The sequence below is a fragment of the Conger conger genome, chromosome 7 (assembly GCF_963514075.1).
Source record: "Conger conger chromosome 7, fConCon1.1, whole genome shotgun sequence".
NCBI lineage: Eukaryota > Metazoa > Chordata > Actinopteri > Anguilliformes > Congridae > Conger > Conger conger.
Window position 1 is genome coordinate 9,345,286 of NC_083766.1, and position 17,500 is coordinate 9,362,785.

Here is a 17,500-nt window from a genome sequence, read left to right on the forward strand (position 1 = left end):
GTGTATGAGCCTAACCTGGCCTTATCTGTGTGTGTGTGTGTGTGTGTGTGTGTGTGTGTGTATGAGCCTAACCTGGCCTTATCTGTGTGTGTGTGTGTGTGTGTGTGTGTGTGTGTGTGTATGTATGTATGAGCCTCAGCGCCTAACCTGGCCTTATCACTGTTAGTTTATCTGTGTGTGTGTGTGTGTGTGTGTGTGTGTGTGTGAGCCTCAGAGTCTGCCTAACCTGGCCTTATCACTGTTAGTTTATGTGTGTGTGTGTGTGTGTGTGTGTGTGTGTGTGTGTGTGTGTGTGTGTGTGTGTGTATGAGCCTCAGCGCCTAACCTGGCCTATCACTGTTAGTTTATCTCCGTGTGTGTGTGTGTGTGTGTGTGAGCTTCAGTCTGCTTAACCTGGCCTTATCACTGTTAGTGTATCTGTGTGTGTGTGTGTGTGTGTGTGTGTGTGAGTGTGTGAGTGAATGAATGGCCAGATCATTTTTCAGTGAAGGCTTGAAGGCTGTATATCCGAAACGTGTCCTTTTGACTGCTGCTAATATAAAACACATAAAATTATCTATATTTTGAGTGCTGGCTGTTCCTTTTTTACATTTGATGTCGGTCTGCTGACGTGTCAGTGTTAGGGAAAGCTGCAGAGCACACTGCTCCACATCCTCTTCCCAAAGCAGGCTGCGATATGCCCCGTTCGCCCCAGGACACAGTGCGGTACACCGGGTCACATTCCAGCCATTCCAGAGAGATGGCACTGCTGCTCCTGAACCCACAGCCACCAGGCATTCAGCTCCAGAGCACGTGTACATCCGTCCGCCTGTCCGCCTGTCTGCCTGTTTCTGTCCGCCTGTCCGCCTGTCCGCCTGTCCGTCTGTCCGTCTGTCCGTCTGTCCGTCTGTCCGCCTGTCCGTCTGTCCGTCCGCCTGTCCGTCTGTCCGTCTGCCTGCCTGTCTGCCTGTCTGCCTGTCTGCCTGTCTGCCTGTCTGCCTGTCCGCCTGTCCGCCTGTCCGCCTGCCTGTCCGCCTGTCCGCCTGTCCGCCTGTCCGCCTGTCCGCCTGTCCGCCTGCCTGCCTGCCTGTCTGCCTGTCTGCCTGTCTGCCTGTCTGCCTGTCCGCCAGTCCGCCTGTCCGCCTGTCTCTGTCCGCCTGTCTGCCTGTCCGCCTGTCTCTGTCCGTGTACCTTTCCCCCAGGGATCAACTCCTCCACATTCTCCCAGTTTCGCTGGTAATAGAAACGCAAACCAATTTGCATGATTTCAGAGAATTGCCGCTATTGCACAAACACAGGTGTGTTGAAATAGTCAGGACTTCTCAGCAGCGCTTGATGCCATGATGAGTACACTCACACGCGTGTGCTTCACATCGCTGAGAATTCCATTTGTTAATCACTCGATAAAATCATTCATTCACTGTCAGAAAAGACCTGAGTGAATGTATTTTATGTTTATGCTTTAGTCTGGCATTTGGTCACTTAGAATCACTTAGCAGAAATTATCTGTATATGTATTTAGATATTTATTTGATTTGACATTCAACACTTTATTTTTCATCAATTTCAGTATCTGTGTATTTGACCTGTGTTTGAGTCCCCTGTGTAATTAAGTGTCCTGGGTAATTAAGTGCTGCTATAGCAGTGGAGTGTGTGTGTTTAGCAGCTATACACACACTATGGGGCTGCAGGCTTCTCAGTAGACAGACAGACAGACAGACAGACAGACAGACTCTGGTCTGCAGGCTGTGATGGGCCAGCCTCTCTGCTCAGCAGAGTAAATATCCCTCTGATTGAAATACTTACAGGACAGAAGGGAGGAATATTTCAGAATAAATATCCTCTATCTGGCTGAACACACCCGGCCAGTCTTAAAGGGGCGGTGCGTTCCGTCACCTGGTCAGTCTTAAAGGGGCGGTGCGTTCCGTCACCTGATCAGTCTTAAAGGGCCGGTGCGTTCCGTCACCTGATCAGTCTTAAAGGGGCGGTGCGTTCCATCACCTGGTCAGTCTTAAAGGGCCGGTGCGTTCCGTCACCTGGTCAGTCTTAAAGGGCCGGTGCGTTCCGTCACCTGATCAGTCTTAAAGGGCCGGTGCGTTCCGTCACCTGGTCAGTCTTAAAGGGCCGGTGCGTTCTGTCACCTGGTCAGTCTTAAAGGGGCGGTGCGTTCCGTCACCTGGTCAGTCTTAAAGGGGCGGTGCGTTCCGTCACCTGGTCAGTCTTAAAGGGGCGGTGCGTTCCGTCACCTGGTCAGTCTTAAAGGGGCGGTGCCTTCCGTCACCTGGTCAGTCTTAAAGGGGCGGTGCGTTCCGTCTCCTGGTCAGTCTTAAAGGGGCGTTGCATTCTGTCACCTGGTCAGTCTTAAAGGGCCGGTGCGTTCCGTCACCTGGTCGGCCTTAAAAGTGCGGAGCGCACTGCTTTTCATCCCAAAGCAGGCTGCCGTAAGCCCCGTTCACCCCAGGGCTCAGAGTACGTTTCACCCAGGTCACATTCCGGACACGAGAGATGGCACCGCTGCTCCTGAACCCGCATTTCTCCTGAATCAGAACCCGGCCTCTCCGGCTCTGTGTTTCTCCAGGGCCATCAAGGGAGGCATCCAAAAAGTGCTGGGCCGGGGGTTACACCTGCACGCACCCTCCCGACGCACCCTCCCGACCCGTTCCTCCCTGCCACGGCGTCCCGTGGGCCACCCTGTCCCCCCCGACCCCTCCCCCGCACCGTGACCCGCTCCAGAAGGGTGCCCTTCTCCCCGATAGATTTTAATTATTATCAGCGCAGACAGTTTTGGGTCATCTCATTCATGCATTTCCCCCCCCTCCCCGCCATCTCCGTCCAGATTGGAAAATCCTCCTCTCTACCCACACACGGCCATGCAATCTAAAACCTTCTATTAAATATCACAGCCCATCTCCAATATCATAGCTAGTCTTAACCAATGATGCATACTGAGCTAATGGACTTGAAAGATTTTTAAAAACCTATCAGATATAGGCTTATGGGAGGACGGCGGGAGAGATATGGATTAAGACGTGGATTTACAGTGACGGCGTCGGGCGAAATTAATGCGCTCATCAAAGACGCGTGATTTAGAATTATTTGTTTATAAGTGCGTGTTTTCGTAAGGCCGACTCCTCCTCGGCTGAAACCGCCGCTTAATCTGTAAAAAATGAATGTCGGACATTTTGATAACGCGTATCTTTCCGTAACACTTAACAGATTTGTCATCGTGTTATTATTGGGTCATTCAGCTTGTATCTTTTTTTTTTCTTTTTTTTTTTCTTTCCCAAGGCAACCAACTTTTTGGAAATTAAATTGAAATTGGAAAATACTCGTACAATTTCAGGAATGGTGCAAAAATATTAAGATCAAAATAAGACTCTTATTGACCATCAAAGTATAATTTTTTTTCCCCCCCTCAAATATTCATGTGTCATTTTAATTTATTTCACACACGGATTTTCAGTTGCATTTTGTTTTTAAAAATGTGGAATTATTTATTTCTGTTGTCGATGCCGTTGCTTACGGGTGTTTTTTCCCTTTTCCCGTGTGCAGGACGGAGCTGTTCCGCTCACTCTTCGGGAAGAACTCGGCTTTCGATGGAGTTCCGCGGGAGTGAGATCCCAGGAGGATGTGACTGGAGCTTCCTGAGGCCATCGGAGCAGGAAGCAGGAAGTGCAGCTGCCGTCCGCTTCCTGCTAACCCCTCTCAGGCCCCGCCCCTTCCGCTAGACTTGACCCTGCATTCAGGACTGCCTGGAGCGAGGACTCGGTGAACTACGACTCCCACAATTCCCTACAAACTTTTTGGGCTGAAAGGACTCGATGGCACAATTCTGTTGCTACAACGTGTACGCGTTTGTAGCTTCATTAGTCTCAGAGATCCAACATTGTCGTGTTTAACACCCCGTGAAAGACTTACTCGATGGGCGCTGATGAATAGACAAGTCCTCCTCGATCCCACAAGGCCTAGCTGTCTTGGCAGCGCGCACCGCGTACGTTCCAGCGCATCGAACGCCAAACCGCCGCCGCTGAACAACACATGACCGAGCGCGGGGAAAAAACGTTCTTGTCCAATCTTAATTTTTGTACCATTTACGAACATTGTCTTAAAAGAATAAAAAAAAAAACGACAAAAGAGCAAACATGACGTAACGTGCATTGTCATTCTTTATAATTCTCCCCGCGCACTCCCGTTCCTCAACACTCGGAGAGCGGTATTTGGAGACAAACAGCTCCATCGTAGCGCGTCTGTAATTAGCCGCGGAGTCGGCGGGGCCGTGGAGCCTCCATAGATCAGCGGGGGCCCTGAGGGAGGCCGGCGGGAACGAGCCAGCCGCATTTCCAATTATTGTGTTGAATTGCTAATTTAGTTATTGTGCCTCGCGTAATTGTGATGGGTATTGGGTGTGCGATTCAATTTGTTTTAAATATTTGTGGGCTGCTGGATTGGTAATGGGGCTGACCTATCTAGCAGCCCCGCTATGAAAGTAGGGAGACAAAAACAAAAGGGAAGAGACTACAAAGATTCCCTCCCTCCCGTCCCCCCCCCCCTCTCTCCTTGCCTACCCCCATTTTAATTTTGATCTGCCTTCTTATCCCTCTTAAGACGATTGAAGTTAAAAAGCTTGAAATGTAAAAAAAAAAAGAAAAAAAAAGAAAAAGAAAATAGCTCTTTGATCATCTGTGTGTGGAAAGCATCAAGCATTAGGCGGGAGGGAGGATATTTAGGACTCTGGTTATCAGGCAAGTCCCCCCCCCCCCCACAATATTGCAGCAAGGAGCACAGCGTTGGCTTGTGAAGGTAATCTGGTCTGCTGTGCTGTGGCAGGATTACCCCGATGTTGGAGTCTTTGCGAAGAAGCCTTGTACGACCAAGTTAGTTTGAACACTGTATCACATAGTTCGTAGCGCAGTGAGTATTGCATAGCTTCTTTTGCACGCTTTGTCACTCACGGTAACTGCACGGAAACATGGCCTCTCTTCAGAAGCAGCAACTATAGAAACTAAGGCTGGTTTTTACTGGGTTCCTTTATCAGTGCATGACTTGAGTGACCGCAACGCCAAACACATTTTAATAAGTTGACCCCTGATAATGGACAGGCCTAACTACGGTTGACGGTTTCTGAGCCACCATTTCTGCCTCAGACGTTGGAATGGTGAGGATTCTGTGCTGTGGAACAACAATATCTTCTTTATGACAGGGATGTAGGTAATAACATAATCACATCACACCTAAATACCCCTGCATCTACTCTAAGAGGACTACCTCTTACCCTTTGACTGACGCTACCGATAGCAATGGCGAAAACTTTATTGGATATAAACACATCAACTGAAAGTGAAGAACCTAGCGAACAATATGAGGTTATGTATTTTGCTTCCACCTCGATTGTAGCTCCTGGAGTCAGGATGACAAGAACCAGCCTTGCAATGCAGGTCATATTTCTCAAATAATCGTCACAACTCGGACATTAAATTAATTCTTAGGTTCTCCCATCTTGTCATTATAGTCATGAGCTGATTAAAATGACTCGATACAAAACGCGCACTAAGTGCTTCGCCCGTTGGTCGGTGTATGGTGATTTAATGTCATCTGCCACACTGCAAGTTTGTGTCCATTTTAATTAGCGTTCCATTGAAATACAGGGTATTTACCTCAGAACTAAATATGCAGTGTATAGCACGTCGGCAAGTGAATTTCAGCGTCTTAGCGATTACATATATTTTTGGCCACTTGAATAGGCCACCTGTGACGCCACTTAATGGCATACTATGCAAGATTTTTACCTTTCCTGGCTAGCTAGCTATTGCAATTGTGGAGGCTATGAAGCACAAGTACAGAGAACCGACATGACAAGACGAAAGAGCTCATTTAAAAACCAGTCAACCTTGGAATTGCTTTTCCTCGAAGGCAACCGCGATATGGAGATATAGCAATTAAAAACAATAGAAAAAGTAAATATAAAAATGGAGATGAGTGGGTGGGGTTGAGGATGCAGAAGGAGGCTTTTTTGATTGTAAACACAGGACCACAACAAGGAGAAAAATCTTGCATAGCATGTCTTCAAAGGTCCCGTGATATTATTTTTATTTTATGTCCTGATATCCGTAACATAAGACATCTCTATCCTGATCTACCTGTCCATTCTCCACCCCCTCTCATGAGCTTTACCAAAAACAGGCTGTTTTAGTGACTGTGCCTTTAAATGTACAATAGGTAATTTAGGTAGTTTTTACAGTCGAGAGGAATTGCAGCAACAAACACCCTCAAACCACAACACTTTATACTCCCCCGCCCCCCACCACGCCATTGGCTGTGGCTATTAGAACCCATCTTCAGCCAATGAGCTTGAAGTATTTTACAGCTATACAATGTGTCAGTCCATGTGTCCATTCGACATCTGGAACCTTGCCGTGTGGTATGTGGGACGTCCTGAAAGTAGCCTGAATGAGATGTCTCCTCTGGGCACCTCACTTTTCATTTTAGTCACTTTAGTTTCCTCTCTACACCTCACTTTTCAATTTCATTTAAGGTGAGTTAGACGATATCTTTTCCCATTTAGCAATATTCAGTCTTGGTCAAGATCAGCAATCAGCAGACACAGACCATCTAATGTAAATGTTTATTGTCCGGAGAGCCAAGAGTGACAAACCTATTTCAACATAAAAAATATATAAAAACACATGCATTGTAAAATATGTGCATCCTTGATTATGATACCTCCATTAGCCAACAAAGTTTCATTCATTTATTTTTTTGTATGTTTTCTGTTTTTTTCAATCTGAATAGAAAAAATATGTTCTGCTTTTTTCAGTTTTTGAACACAATGGTCATATTTTTTATTATCTTCCAGTAAAATTGATGTTTTATTACCACATTCTATATCCACCTGAGTAGGACATTTAGGATAGTTTTTTCACTGTTTAGGCGTAAGTAGCAGACTACATTAGACTACAGTCATTTCTGCTGAAACATATTTTTCATTATGTTTGAACAAATGTTTCTAGCAAGTTTTAATCATTTTGTATCACTGCAGTTGTTGAATATACATCCTTTTGCATTGCATGTGAATTAAAATATTACATTGCAGTATGTAACATATTTTTTTTTCAATTTGACATTCTTTTTTTTCACCATTTTCATCACCATGGTTCTAAAATAAACATGAATGCAATTAGCATTGGCTTCTGTTTTTTTGGGCATGGGATCACAAAGTGAGACATATTTCATCCTAAAAATGTCGTCAAACACATATTCGTGTATTGATTTCACTGTGGTTGTTGAATTACAATTGAATGAAATGTGAAAAAATGAGAGCAGTGTCTTTCCTCTAATTCTAACCCTGCCGACTGTAACCCAAACCTGAACCTGATTGCAACTCAAACCCTAAATCAAACCATTCATTTTTTTCACTGTGGTTGTTTCACTGTGGTTGTCTATCTGCATGCAAAAAAAGATTACATTTAGATTATATATTTTTACTTCTAAAACAGTATAATCTTATTTTATTATTTTGCTGTTCTTCCACTGAAATGGATATTTCATCATAAATGTCTACAACCACATTTCCATTCATTTATATACCATGATTGTTGAATAAAAATGATTTCCAAATCTATCTGAAAGAAAAAAAAAAACATTTATATATTTAGCATTTATTACCCTTTTTTTTTTTGGACGTATGTCCAAAAGGAGTCTTAGGTTTTCTTTTCTTTTTTTCACTGAAAAATATTTCATCATAAATGTCTTCAAACACATTTGCCTTTATCAAATTATTCATAGTTGTTGAAAAAACATTTCACATGCACCTGAATGCAAAAATGATATACATGCTTTCAAACGCATTTACCTCAAAACTTAGAAACCAGGTCTCAGATAAGTGGTTGGATCTGATCATTTTACAGGGAACTGATAATGTAGCTACCAAACTAAAATATTAACTTTACAGATGACAACTTTATTTAAGAGGCTGATGGAGGACCCTGGGTAGAACCTTGTCAGAAGTCTATGAATCTGATTGCTTTAAGGAGCCCTGGGGAACTGGAGAGGTATGTGGTGACTGACCTTGCATGGCGTAGCCTCTAATGTCGAACATTCAGACCGCCACGAAGTGGGCTGCAGTCAGTAACCCCACAGCTCTGGTAGCTGGGGGTGCGGCCATAGCATTTTGTGCAAAGACTGCTATTTTCTGTTTTATTTTTTTCCTGGTGTCGATTTCTAAAACCAAAAAACAAGGCTAAAGTTTAAACCTCAACTTAAAAGTTTTTTTTTAAGGATTTTTGTGGATTTATATTTGTAAATAAGATGGAAGAAAAGAAGTATGGGGTGCAATGGAAATGAGTTTTTAAAGAAAATGTTTTGTTGACTTTTAATTATTTTGATCTGAAATATTTTTCACTTCCCACGTATCCCTTTGACTTATCCATGACCGATGTAGTTCTAAATGAATTAAGAAGTACATGTCTTCACACATTCTATTTAGTAGATTTTTTTTTTGTTATTGTCAAATATTTTCAAAAGCATCTGGTCAACAGGACACGCAGACCTAAAATCAAGTACATTACAAAGGGCATCCTTGATAATGCTTTTAAATAGATTTAAATAGTGTCCTGTCCATTTGACTGAGATGTAAAAAATGATTGCATTATGAAATTCAATCTCCCAGTTCAGTCTATGGCAATTCGGTTTCCGAGAAAAGGATTCCTCACCTTGACACCTAGCAGACACAGACAACACCTTATACAGGACACACACCCATGGTCATGATGCAGGAATTCACTTTTAAAGAAAATGTTTTTTTATTCATTTTAAATTAATTTCATATCAAATATTTTCAATAGCTTTCCTTATCACACACAGATCAAATGCATTATGAAGGGCATTATGAACTTTTTAGTTAATAGAAAACTTTTAATTCTTCATTTTTATGTCAAATAATGTTCAAGAGATTGACATAATCAATTGTGTTACAATGCCTTCTTGGTCATGCCTTGGGAAATAGCTTTTTGCCTTAATTCCGGGACCTAACGATTATCCATTCTCAAAAAAGGAACCAGAACCATGGCTGTAACCCTGCACACAGAATAACCTGGGCCACACGCCAATATCATCATCCAGGTGATTTTCACAATAGTAGGATGATACATTTTCTGAGACTGTATGAGCTGAATAAAGAATGCCATGGGTATAGACAAATGAGGTTTCCACAACAAATAGGGCATTTCTTCACAATAAATTGGTCAACAAAATTTGACAAGTCTCTAAATGTTTTACATGCAAGCCAACGGATATAGCTTAAAAATTCTTCAAGAATTACATACCCCATTTTAGTAGTCTGCAAAAAACAGAACGAACATTTCACAATTCCAATATCTATGATTAATTGACAGCTGTAATGAGGGTAAAGCATATGAACAGAACAAAATGATAGGGACGGACCTAATTCAAACACATTTTCAATATTGTTGTTCAATATTGTTGTTTCAATGAGTTCTTCAACTTGTCATGGGTGGAAAAATGTAGTCACTCGGATGACATTTCGACGCGTTGTGTTCAGTGTAAATAACGTGAATTAATAAGATATTTAATGCGCTGTCTGACATGGTACAGGAGAGGACAGATTGGACTACTCTAACCGGTGAAGCTCCTGTGGACAAATGGAAAAAAAGATCTAATTCAGGTCTGAGAGATTGTGCCTGTAGGGAATGTATGCTCCATTACCAAAGTTCATTATCAACTACATTAATGACCCATTTGTTTTGAAGTTTATGTTCATATACAGTCTAGTAGACAATGTTTTTTGGCTTCTGTTGCACAATTATTCATGACAAATAGGAAGTCCAAGTCTAATTTCCATTACAAGTGTTCTCATCATGTTTTGCTTTGTTAAAAGTAGCTGTTAATGGCATTTCAGATCGCTGAACTGTCAGTTCAACAGACAGGACTATCTGAACGGAAGTACTGTACTCTTACCTTAGTTCACCGAAGGTCCTTTGGCCCTGAAACTCTATCTACTCCATTATAATATCAAAGTGGATTTATTTATAAGAGCTGAAATCTATTGCTTCTTGCGGCACACACCACCAAGATTTGCTTTGTCAGGAAAACATGAAACCATGTTGAGTGAGCAAGAGAAAATTTTGGAAATTAATAAACAATAGGGAACAGTTGAATGTGGTCAGTTTGAGGTAAGTTTTATGAAACTGCCAGCACTTCCAAGTTGTATGAACTCTGACTACACCCAATTAATCTCAGTATGCATTCTGGCAAGTTACTTAATGTCTTTCTAAATTGTTGACATTCTGAGAAACAGGCGTTGTGTTTTTATAAAGTCAGCTGTCTTCATTGCGCGTAATGACCACAAAATTGATTGTCCCCTGCTTGGTCTAATCAACTGTAAGTTGCTTTGGATAAAAAGTGTCAGCTAAATTACGAGTTTTATTACTGGACCTGCTCCTTTGGCCTAGCCCTTTAGTCAAAGCTTTGAAAAAAAAAAAAAAAATACCTGAGACCAGCAATCATTTCACATGCAAAAATAAATGGAAGGCAAACACAAGTGTAGTTTATTTTCCTTTATTAATATAACAGATTGAGGTAACTGGATTTGCCCCAGAGAACACACAAACTCTTCCCACCTCATGTGTAAAACAGGCCAGTTCTTGATAAACAGGACTACTAACATCGAGACACTCTAATACAACACTGGGCTAATAAACACTAGGTGTGACGTCACTTTCTAATGCCTGTCCACAATTGGCCACCAGGCAAAAAAAAAAAACACAAAAAAAAAACACAAAAAAGAAGGCATTGTTGACCTTCAGTAGAAGTACTATGTCACTGATTTGATACAATAAGGGCTCTCCGGTAGACATGGCTACTGTTGTGGAAAAACCGTTGAATGTAAGAACAACGCAACTGTAAGGTAGTGGAGACTATCGGGTGACTGCTTGGCCCACTCTCCCGATGAAAGCAATGCATTAAACCATTTTGAGGCCCTACACTTCTTTGGAACCTACAGTAGCCACCCCCTCAGAAGAAACTCATTCTACCCACAACTTGTTTACCGGTCGGCTTTTTCACTATTCTTGCACGAGTATTTTCAGCCACTCTCAGCTCAATTCTCAACTGTACTTCTGAGTTGCGGAGCAAGGAACAGAGGACCCCACAACCCGGCGTCCCTTTTCAGGGGTTTTCTTTGTAGTGTCGAGTCACAGGTAAAAGATTACATATGCGATGCATGTGCAGCATTTCACCAACGCAAAAAACTGCCAGTTGGGTTCTTCTTCTGAAACAGTGTAGGCACGTTTAACTGCCTCAAGGGACAAGCATTTATGCATCTGCTTACTGTTTAACATGACCGTTACTTAATAAATTAGTTATTTATATTCAATTCATTATTCATATTTATTAAAATATATTATTTTATTTAGTTGGGGTATCTAATCGTCAACGTTTGGTAATTACATTTCTGATTGGAGAAGGATATCATTTTGCAAACAGGGCACCATGAACTAATGGATCAAAAATTTTGTACACTGTTTTTGGCACTGCACTGGTTCTACTGCTTAACCCCCCACCCCAATTTCCTGTGTACCCCTACACTGTTAATGTTACGATTAATTGTTCTGTCTAAAAGAGCTCCTGTCTCCTTGGTCACATACACTCTAATACCAGAATACTGCTGCTATTACTGACCAGTGTTAACCATTTAAACATACAAGAGACACCTATGTTTCTATATATAAAATATTTTCAAACTTTTTTCAAAAAATGTACACTTTTTGTGGCCATTTCCAACGCATGTGGCAGGTTCATTAAGTAACACGGATGAGCATTGCTTCCTGTCTGGAGAATGGCCTTTGCTTCAGCAGGTTGAAACAAACCTAAGCTTCCGTACCAGCTTCATAACATTATTTTGTGGTTCAGTGCTCTGTTTTTGTACACATTAAAATTGCACTTCAATAAAGAGTGAAAATCTCACTTGACCATGCATGTCAGGTAAGACTACGCTATGAACACAACATGTATCAGCAGTAAGTTTTTAAATGTGCGCTAGATTACGGATCCTCTGTGGATTTTCCAAGGCAGTCGGTCCCAAGAATAGTCCAGCTACACCCCTGTCTCCCAGCAGAATCATGGCCAACAGGTTACGCCACCAAAGGCGACACCACTGCGGCTTCAGCCCACCACAGGTGCCATGTTGGCTCCTCTATCCTCAGTTTCCAGCACAGCAGAGTGGATTTAAAGAGTTCTTCTGAGGCATCTGTGTGTGTGTGTGTGTGTGCGTGTGTGTGTGTGTGTGTGTGTGAGAGAGTATGTGAAGCACTCCTGTCCAGGGGGGGTCGGTGCAGGGAGAGTGGTATCTACGTGGAAGCAGGCGCGTCCATGGTGGAGAGGATACGCACCACTTCAGCACGCTGTGTGGCTGAAATATGCTGCGTCATGTGAACGATGGAATCCATGGCCACCTCCGGGTTGGCTTGGACCAGGCTGATGGAAAGAGAAGTAAAGTTAGGACCGTAAGAATCAGACCTGATGGTTTTGTTTTCAATATTTTATATGCTTTACCTAGCTTGTCCAGTGTATTGAATATTGAGTCTATTAAATATTCTCTAAGAGTGTAAACCCCACCTTATGGTTCTCTTGGTTGGCTCAATTGCACCAGTTGATATCAATCGGGCACAGAAAAGTATTTTAATCCAAAACAATTACGTATGAGACCCAGGTCTGATTACAATAGAATGACTTGAATGTTTTCAGTTGGTGGTCAAATCAGAACCTCACAACAATCTCCCTTGCAGGGGAAACGCAGGCTATTCCTGTTGTGTCAGATTCCCGTTGTGTTAGACCCTGCTGGAAAAGACAGCTCAAGCTATGTTTTGAAACAGCCGGTAAAACAGCTACCAGCTCAGACAAGCTACCAGGACTAGCTGGCTGACCATAACAATTCATTCCAGCTTAGGATCAGCTCAATTTCTAAACAGGCCAAGTGAGTGAAGGCCTAGCAGTGCTCACCTGCGGATCTGTTTGAGGATGTGGTCCCTCCGGATGTACTTGATGTTCTCGTCGATGACGGACCGAGCCCCCTCCTCCTCAGCGAGCTGCCTCTCCATCCACCCTACCACCTCTTCATTACTGTCCCACAGGTACGCCTGGCAAGGGGAAGCAGTCAGGTCATGCTCAGAGCTGACCAATAGTCTCGAAGGCACCCGACACAGTCCAGAGCAGGACAGCCCACCCGTGTTCCTGTAGAGCTACCATCCTGCAGGTTTTCACTCGAACCCTTTACACCTGATTATATGAGTTAGCAACTGAAGAAGGTCTCTAGCTGGAGAATGAGGTGCACTTGAGAGGGTTGGAGTGAAAAGGACAGGAGATCTCCAGGAACAGGGTTGGGCAGCCCTGTTCTACAGCCATCAACCTCATTCGTACAGCTGCGAGTCTTTATTGCACAGCTTGGTTGCCTTTGCCCACTCTACCACTGATTTCATCTACTGTAAGACCCCCTCCTACAGGTGAGGAGAAGCAGTCAGTCATGCTCACAGATGACCAGTAGTCTCGAGGCACCCAACAAAGTCTAGAGCAGTGGTCCTCACTCCTGGTCCTGGAGAGCCGCAGGGCGTGCTGGCTTTTGTTGTTACTCAGCACTTAATTGATCAATGGAAGCAGTGGATTACACAGTTATCTCACCTCACCTGGTTTCTTGGGTCTGAATTGGTTGCTGATATTAAGGCGAAAACAAAAACCAGCACACCCTGCGGCTCTCCAGGACCAGGAGTGAGGTGCACCGGTCTAGACTCATCAACCCTACAGCTGCGATTCTTTCATGCCAGGCTGTATTGGGCTTTGCCCACTCAACCACGGATTTCATCTACTGTATGTTCTGTGAAATGCACCACGCCGAGAACGGCGAAGAGACGATCCCTCGCGTATCTTCCCGAAACGGCTCCGCGCGGCGCCATCATTTCAGAACATCGACAGCCTTCAACGTGTGACAGTGTCTTTCTGAGGGTTTTAGCCATCTGTTTCCCGCGTCGTTCCCTGACAGGGCTCGGGGAAAGGGGCGGTCTGAGCAGCACGGCGGTACGGCGTTTTTTACGAGCTCGACTCTCCCCGTGATCCTGCTCTCGGCGCGGCCCGCAGATGGGCAGGGGCTGATGGGAATGCGGTCTCCGCGCCGGGAGGACCGGGAGAGAGGGCCGCGGCGGAGCCCCGCCACCGCAAATGAAATCAATTTGGAGAGGCGCTCCGGTAATTGCTTTCTAAACAGAATTCTGTTATGACCGTCTGGTACCTGTTTTCATTTTGTCTCGGCATAAAAATAAGTCTCCCTTACAGAGATGACAATAAAATAACCTTGTTCCTAATTCCGTATGCCTTTTTGCCACCCCCCACCCCCCCCCGGACAGTTTGAGGTACACGGGGGTGAGTGACTGAGCAGTTTTGACGCAGTGCCAGTGTGTGAGCCTATATGCTCTGGAGTGCGCTACCAACTACACGGGCCTTCAAACTTGAAAAGATTAATGACAAATATAAACAATAATATTTGGAAATGTGCTGCAGTTAATATTTATTAACAGATTAAAAACCAGAAAAAAAATATTACTGCGCACTGACTACACTGAACTTTCTGTTTCATGTTTTGATGGGGAAAAGGCCTGTTTCAGATTTTACATGCAGAAGAAAATTATTCTTAAATCAGGACCTGAAAAGCCTGCAGAATAAAAGTGAATAAAAATTTCTCCATAAAATATTCTTTTGAACTTCCAAATTCAAATCCTATTGTAGTTTATTTTTCTCAGGACAAAAGCAGCATCAAAACAGCAGGCGGTTTGTTTATTATACTCTATTTACTGTCAAAGATAGAATGCATTTAAATAGATAACTCGGTGTCTTCTTATAGTTTTGATTTAAGGCTCATTTGATTTCTCTGTCCAATTAAAATGACATTATTTCACACGATTCCGACTTGCACAAGTATACACCAAGCAGGTCTGACTATGCACGCGTGATTAAAATAGTGTTTTTCCCCTACGTTCTTGTGCCACTCCCGGGCAAGCGTGCGTTAAAACATGGACCACTGACAATAAAAGGGACCGGGAAATGTCCATATCAAAAGTCAACAAGTTTCAAAGGAGCCAGAGGGACCAAACGCCACACACTGACACCTTTTTTGACCAAACTCGATAGTGAAATGCATATTCATGAGGTAAGCAACTTCTGATCCCAAACAAAGGAGAGCTGTGGCTTATGAAGATTGCGAGCACGTTAATGACTTCTCCGTTTTGAGTCCGCATAAGAAAGCTATATTCCCCCATGCTTGTAGTCCATGAGAATATTTAATACCGTTATTAATCATTTTTAATCCGTTTGCTTTTAATTAAGAAACAGCGTGTTGCTGTCCTATCAGCGCGTGCCAGGGTGCAGATTAATTGTAGCTTAAGATAGCTCGCTCTGATTGGTGTAATGTATTAGCTAACAAGACGCCGGCTTCCAAAGATACTTGTACACCACCTTGGGAACTTGGCATCCCTCCAGGCCTTTTTTCCCTCATCCTTTCTGTTCTTTTTTTTTTCTTTCCTTCCCTGCCTTTTCAGCTCCCATCTAAAGCACAGTCTGGAAGATGAGGGACACTCTTATCACCTCTGGGTGCAGGTTTGTTTTGCGCCGCGGCTATTCTGCAGCCAGAGGCTCGGCCCCACGCCGCCCCGACCTCGCGCCGCGTTAGCCTAGCCCCCGCTTAGCGAGCGCTGAAGGTTAGCGCTGACGTTTCCTGCCGGGCCTCGCTGGGCCCCGGGGCGGCGGTTTCAGAGAGGAGAGGGATTTGCGGGTGTCGTGTCACGCCTTCGGGCCTGAAAGACGCACCGTAACCGCCGCTGGCTGCAGACATACTGGCTCGGGGATTTGCGGAAGGGGGAGGAGAAGGCGGGTAGCTGTGCTCCATGCGCGACAGAGGGGTTATTAGCATCCTGCTAACGGAGGGTGCTGGCTCTACTCAGCTCAGCCCTCGGGGGGGGGGTCCGTGGCCCTTAGTGCGGAGCTCGGTGGACGCGCACCTTAACCGCACCAAATCCAAATTCTATTGTAGTTTATTTTTCTCAGAACAAAAGCAGCATAAAAACAGCAGCCCGTTTGTTTATCATACTCATTATACAGACCATAGAGATTACTGTCAAAGATGGAATGCATTTAGATGGATAATAGAGACTCTTGTATTTTTGATTTAAGGCTTGTTCGGTTTGTACCTGCAACTGCAAGATGCACCTGCAATTTAGGGAATGTGGAGCAGAAAGGGGATACCTGTACCCCATGCGCGACAGAGGGGTTATTAGCATCGTGCTAACGGAGGGTGCTGGCCCCAGTCAGCCCAGGCTGAAGACGTTAGAGGGGCGCTCGGGGGTCTGGGGCCCCCGGTGCGGAGCTTGGTGGAGGCATACCAAGGAGCCTCCGGGGTCTGGGGCCCTCGGTGTGGAGCACGGTGGAGATGTACCGAGGGGCCTTCGGGGGTCTGTGGCCCTCAGTGTGGAGCACGGTGGAGATGTACCGAGGGGCCTTCGGGGGTCTGTGGCCCTCGGTGAAGAGTTTGGGGAGGGGGAGACCCCCGGAGGCCCCTCGGGCCCTCGGTGCGGAGCTCGGCGGAGACGTACCTTAACCGCGCCCTCGGCCTCCACGAACCAGCGGCGCAGCATGGCCTGGATCTGGCCGTCGGTCAGCTCGCTGTTGGCCGCCTGGATCTTCTTCATCACCATGTCCTCCAGGAGCAGCCGCCGCAGACGCCAGTAGAAGAACTGCCGAGAGGTGCGCCACTCCAGCACGTCCTGGAAGACAGGCGGGGGCCACATCAGCGCAGGAGGTGAGAGAGCTCGTTCGGTCGGAGGGCTGCATGTTCGATTCCCCTGCCCTGGCTGTGTCGAAGTGTCCCTGAGCAAGACACCTAACCCCCCCAAGCTCCCGACAAGCTGGTTGATGCCTTGCGTGGTTGGTATTGGAGTGTGTGTGTGAATGGATGAATGAGAGGCATCAAGACTTTGGATATAAATGCAGTCAATTTATCATTTACCGTTATACATGCAGCCAATCAGATCGCAGCGGTCAGTCCAGACTTCCTGGAAGCAGCGCTCTGTTCATCCGTGGTGATCCCATTACACTACATTACATTATTGGCATTTGGCAGACGCTCTTATCCAGAGCGACGTACAGTTTATTAGACTAAGCAGGAGACAATCCTCCCCTGGAGCAATGCAGGGTTAAGGGCCTTGCTCAAGGGCCCAACGGCTGTGCGGATCTTATTGTGGCTACACCGGGATTAGAACCGCCGACCTTGCGGGTCCCAATCATCTACCCTCACCACTACGCTACAGGCCGCCCCCACAGGCCGATCCCAGACTGCATAGGAAGCTTAACACCGACTCGCTTCACCTCAAAGTCATGTGCTTCGGACTCTCTTTCTCATTGGCAGAGGGCCATCGTGTTGTGTTGCCATTTCAACTCAAAAGCGGTGACCCGCGGGGGAAGCAGCGGG

The 17,500-nt window shown here is 45.0% G+C and overlaps 2 protein-coding genes across 4 annotated transcripts in view; one reads left to right on the plus strand and one right to left on the minus strand.

Moving 5' to 3' along the window:
• Positions 1–7,156, plus strand: part of aatf (apoptosis antagonizing transcription factor) — a 73,413-nt gene extending 66,257 nt beyond the window's left edge. For all 3 annotated transcript variants that reach the window (XM_061250308.1, XM_061250305.1, XM_061250306.1), the window contains one exon: positions 3,532–7,156. In XM_061250308.1, coding sequence (XP_061106292.1) covers positions 3,532–3,595 — 64 coding nt within the window. In that variant the 3' untranslated portion in view covers positions 3,596–7,156. The remainder of the gene's footprint in view (positions 1–3,531) is intronic.
• A 3,379-nt stretch (positions 7,157–10,535) lies between these two features.
• acaca (acetyl-CoA carboxylase alpha) overlaps positions 10,536–17,500 on the minus strand; it is a 77,442-nt gene continuing 70,477 nt past the window's right edge. Inside the window, exons 47-49 of the mRNA XM_061247987.1 lie at positions 16,626–16,796; positions 12,994–13,130; positions 10,536–12,468 (exon numbers count right to left, since the gene is read on the minus strand). Of these exons, the coding sequence (XP_061103971.1) occupies positions 12,342–12,468; positions 12,994–13,130; positions 16,626–16,796 (435 nt within the window). The 3' untranslated portion in view covers positions 10,536–12,341. The remainder of the gene's footprint in view (positions 12,469–12,993; positions 13,131–16,625; positions 16,797–17,500) is intronic.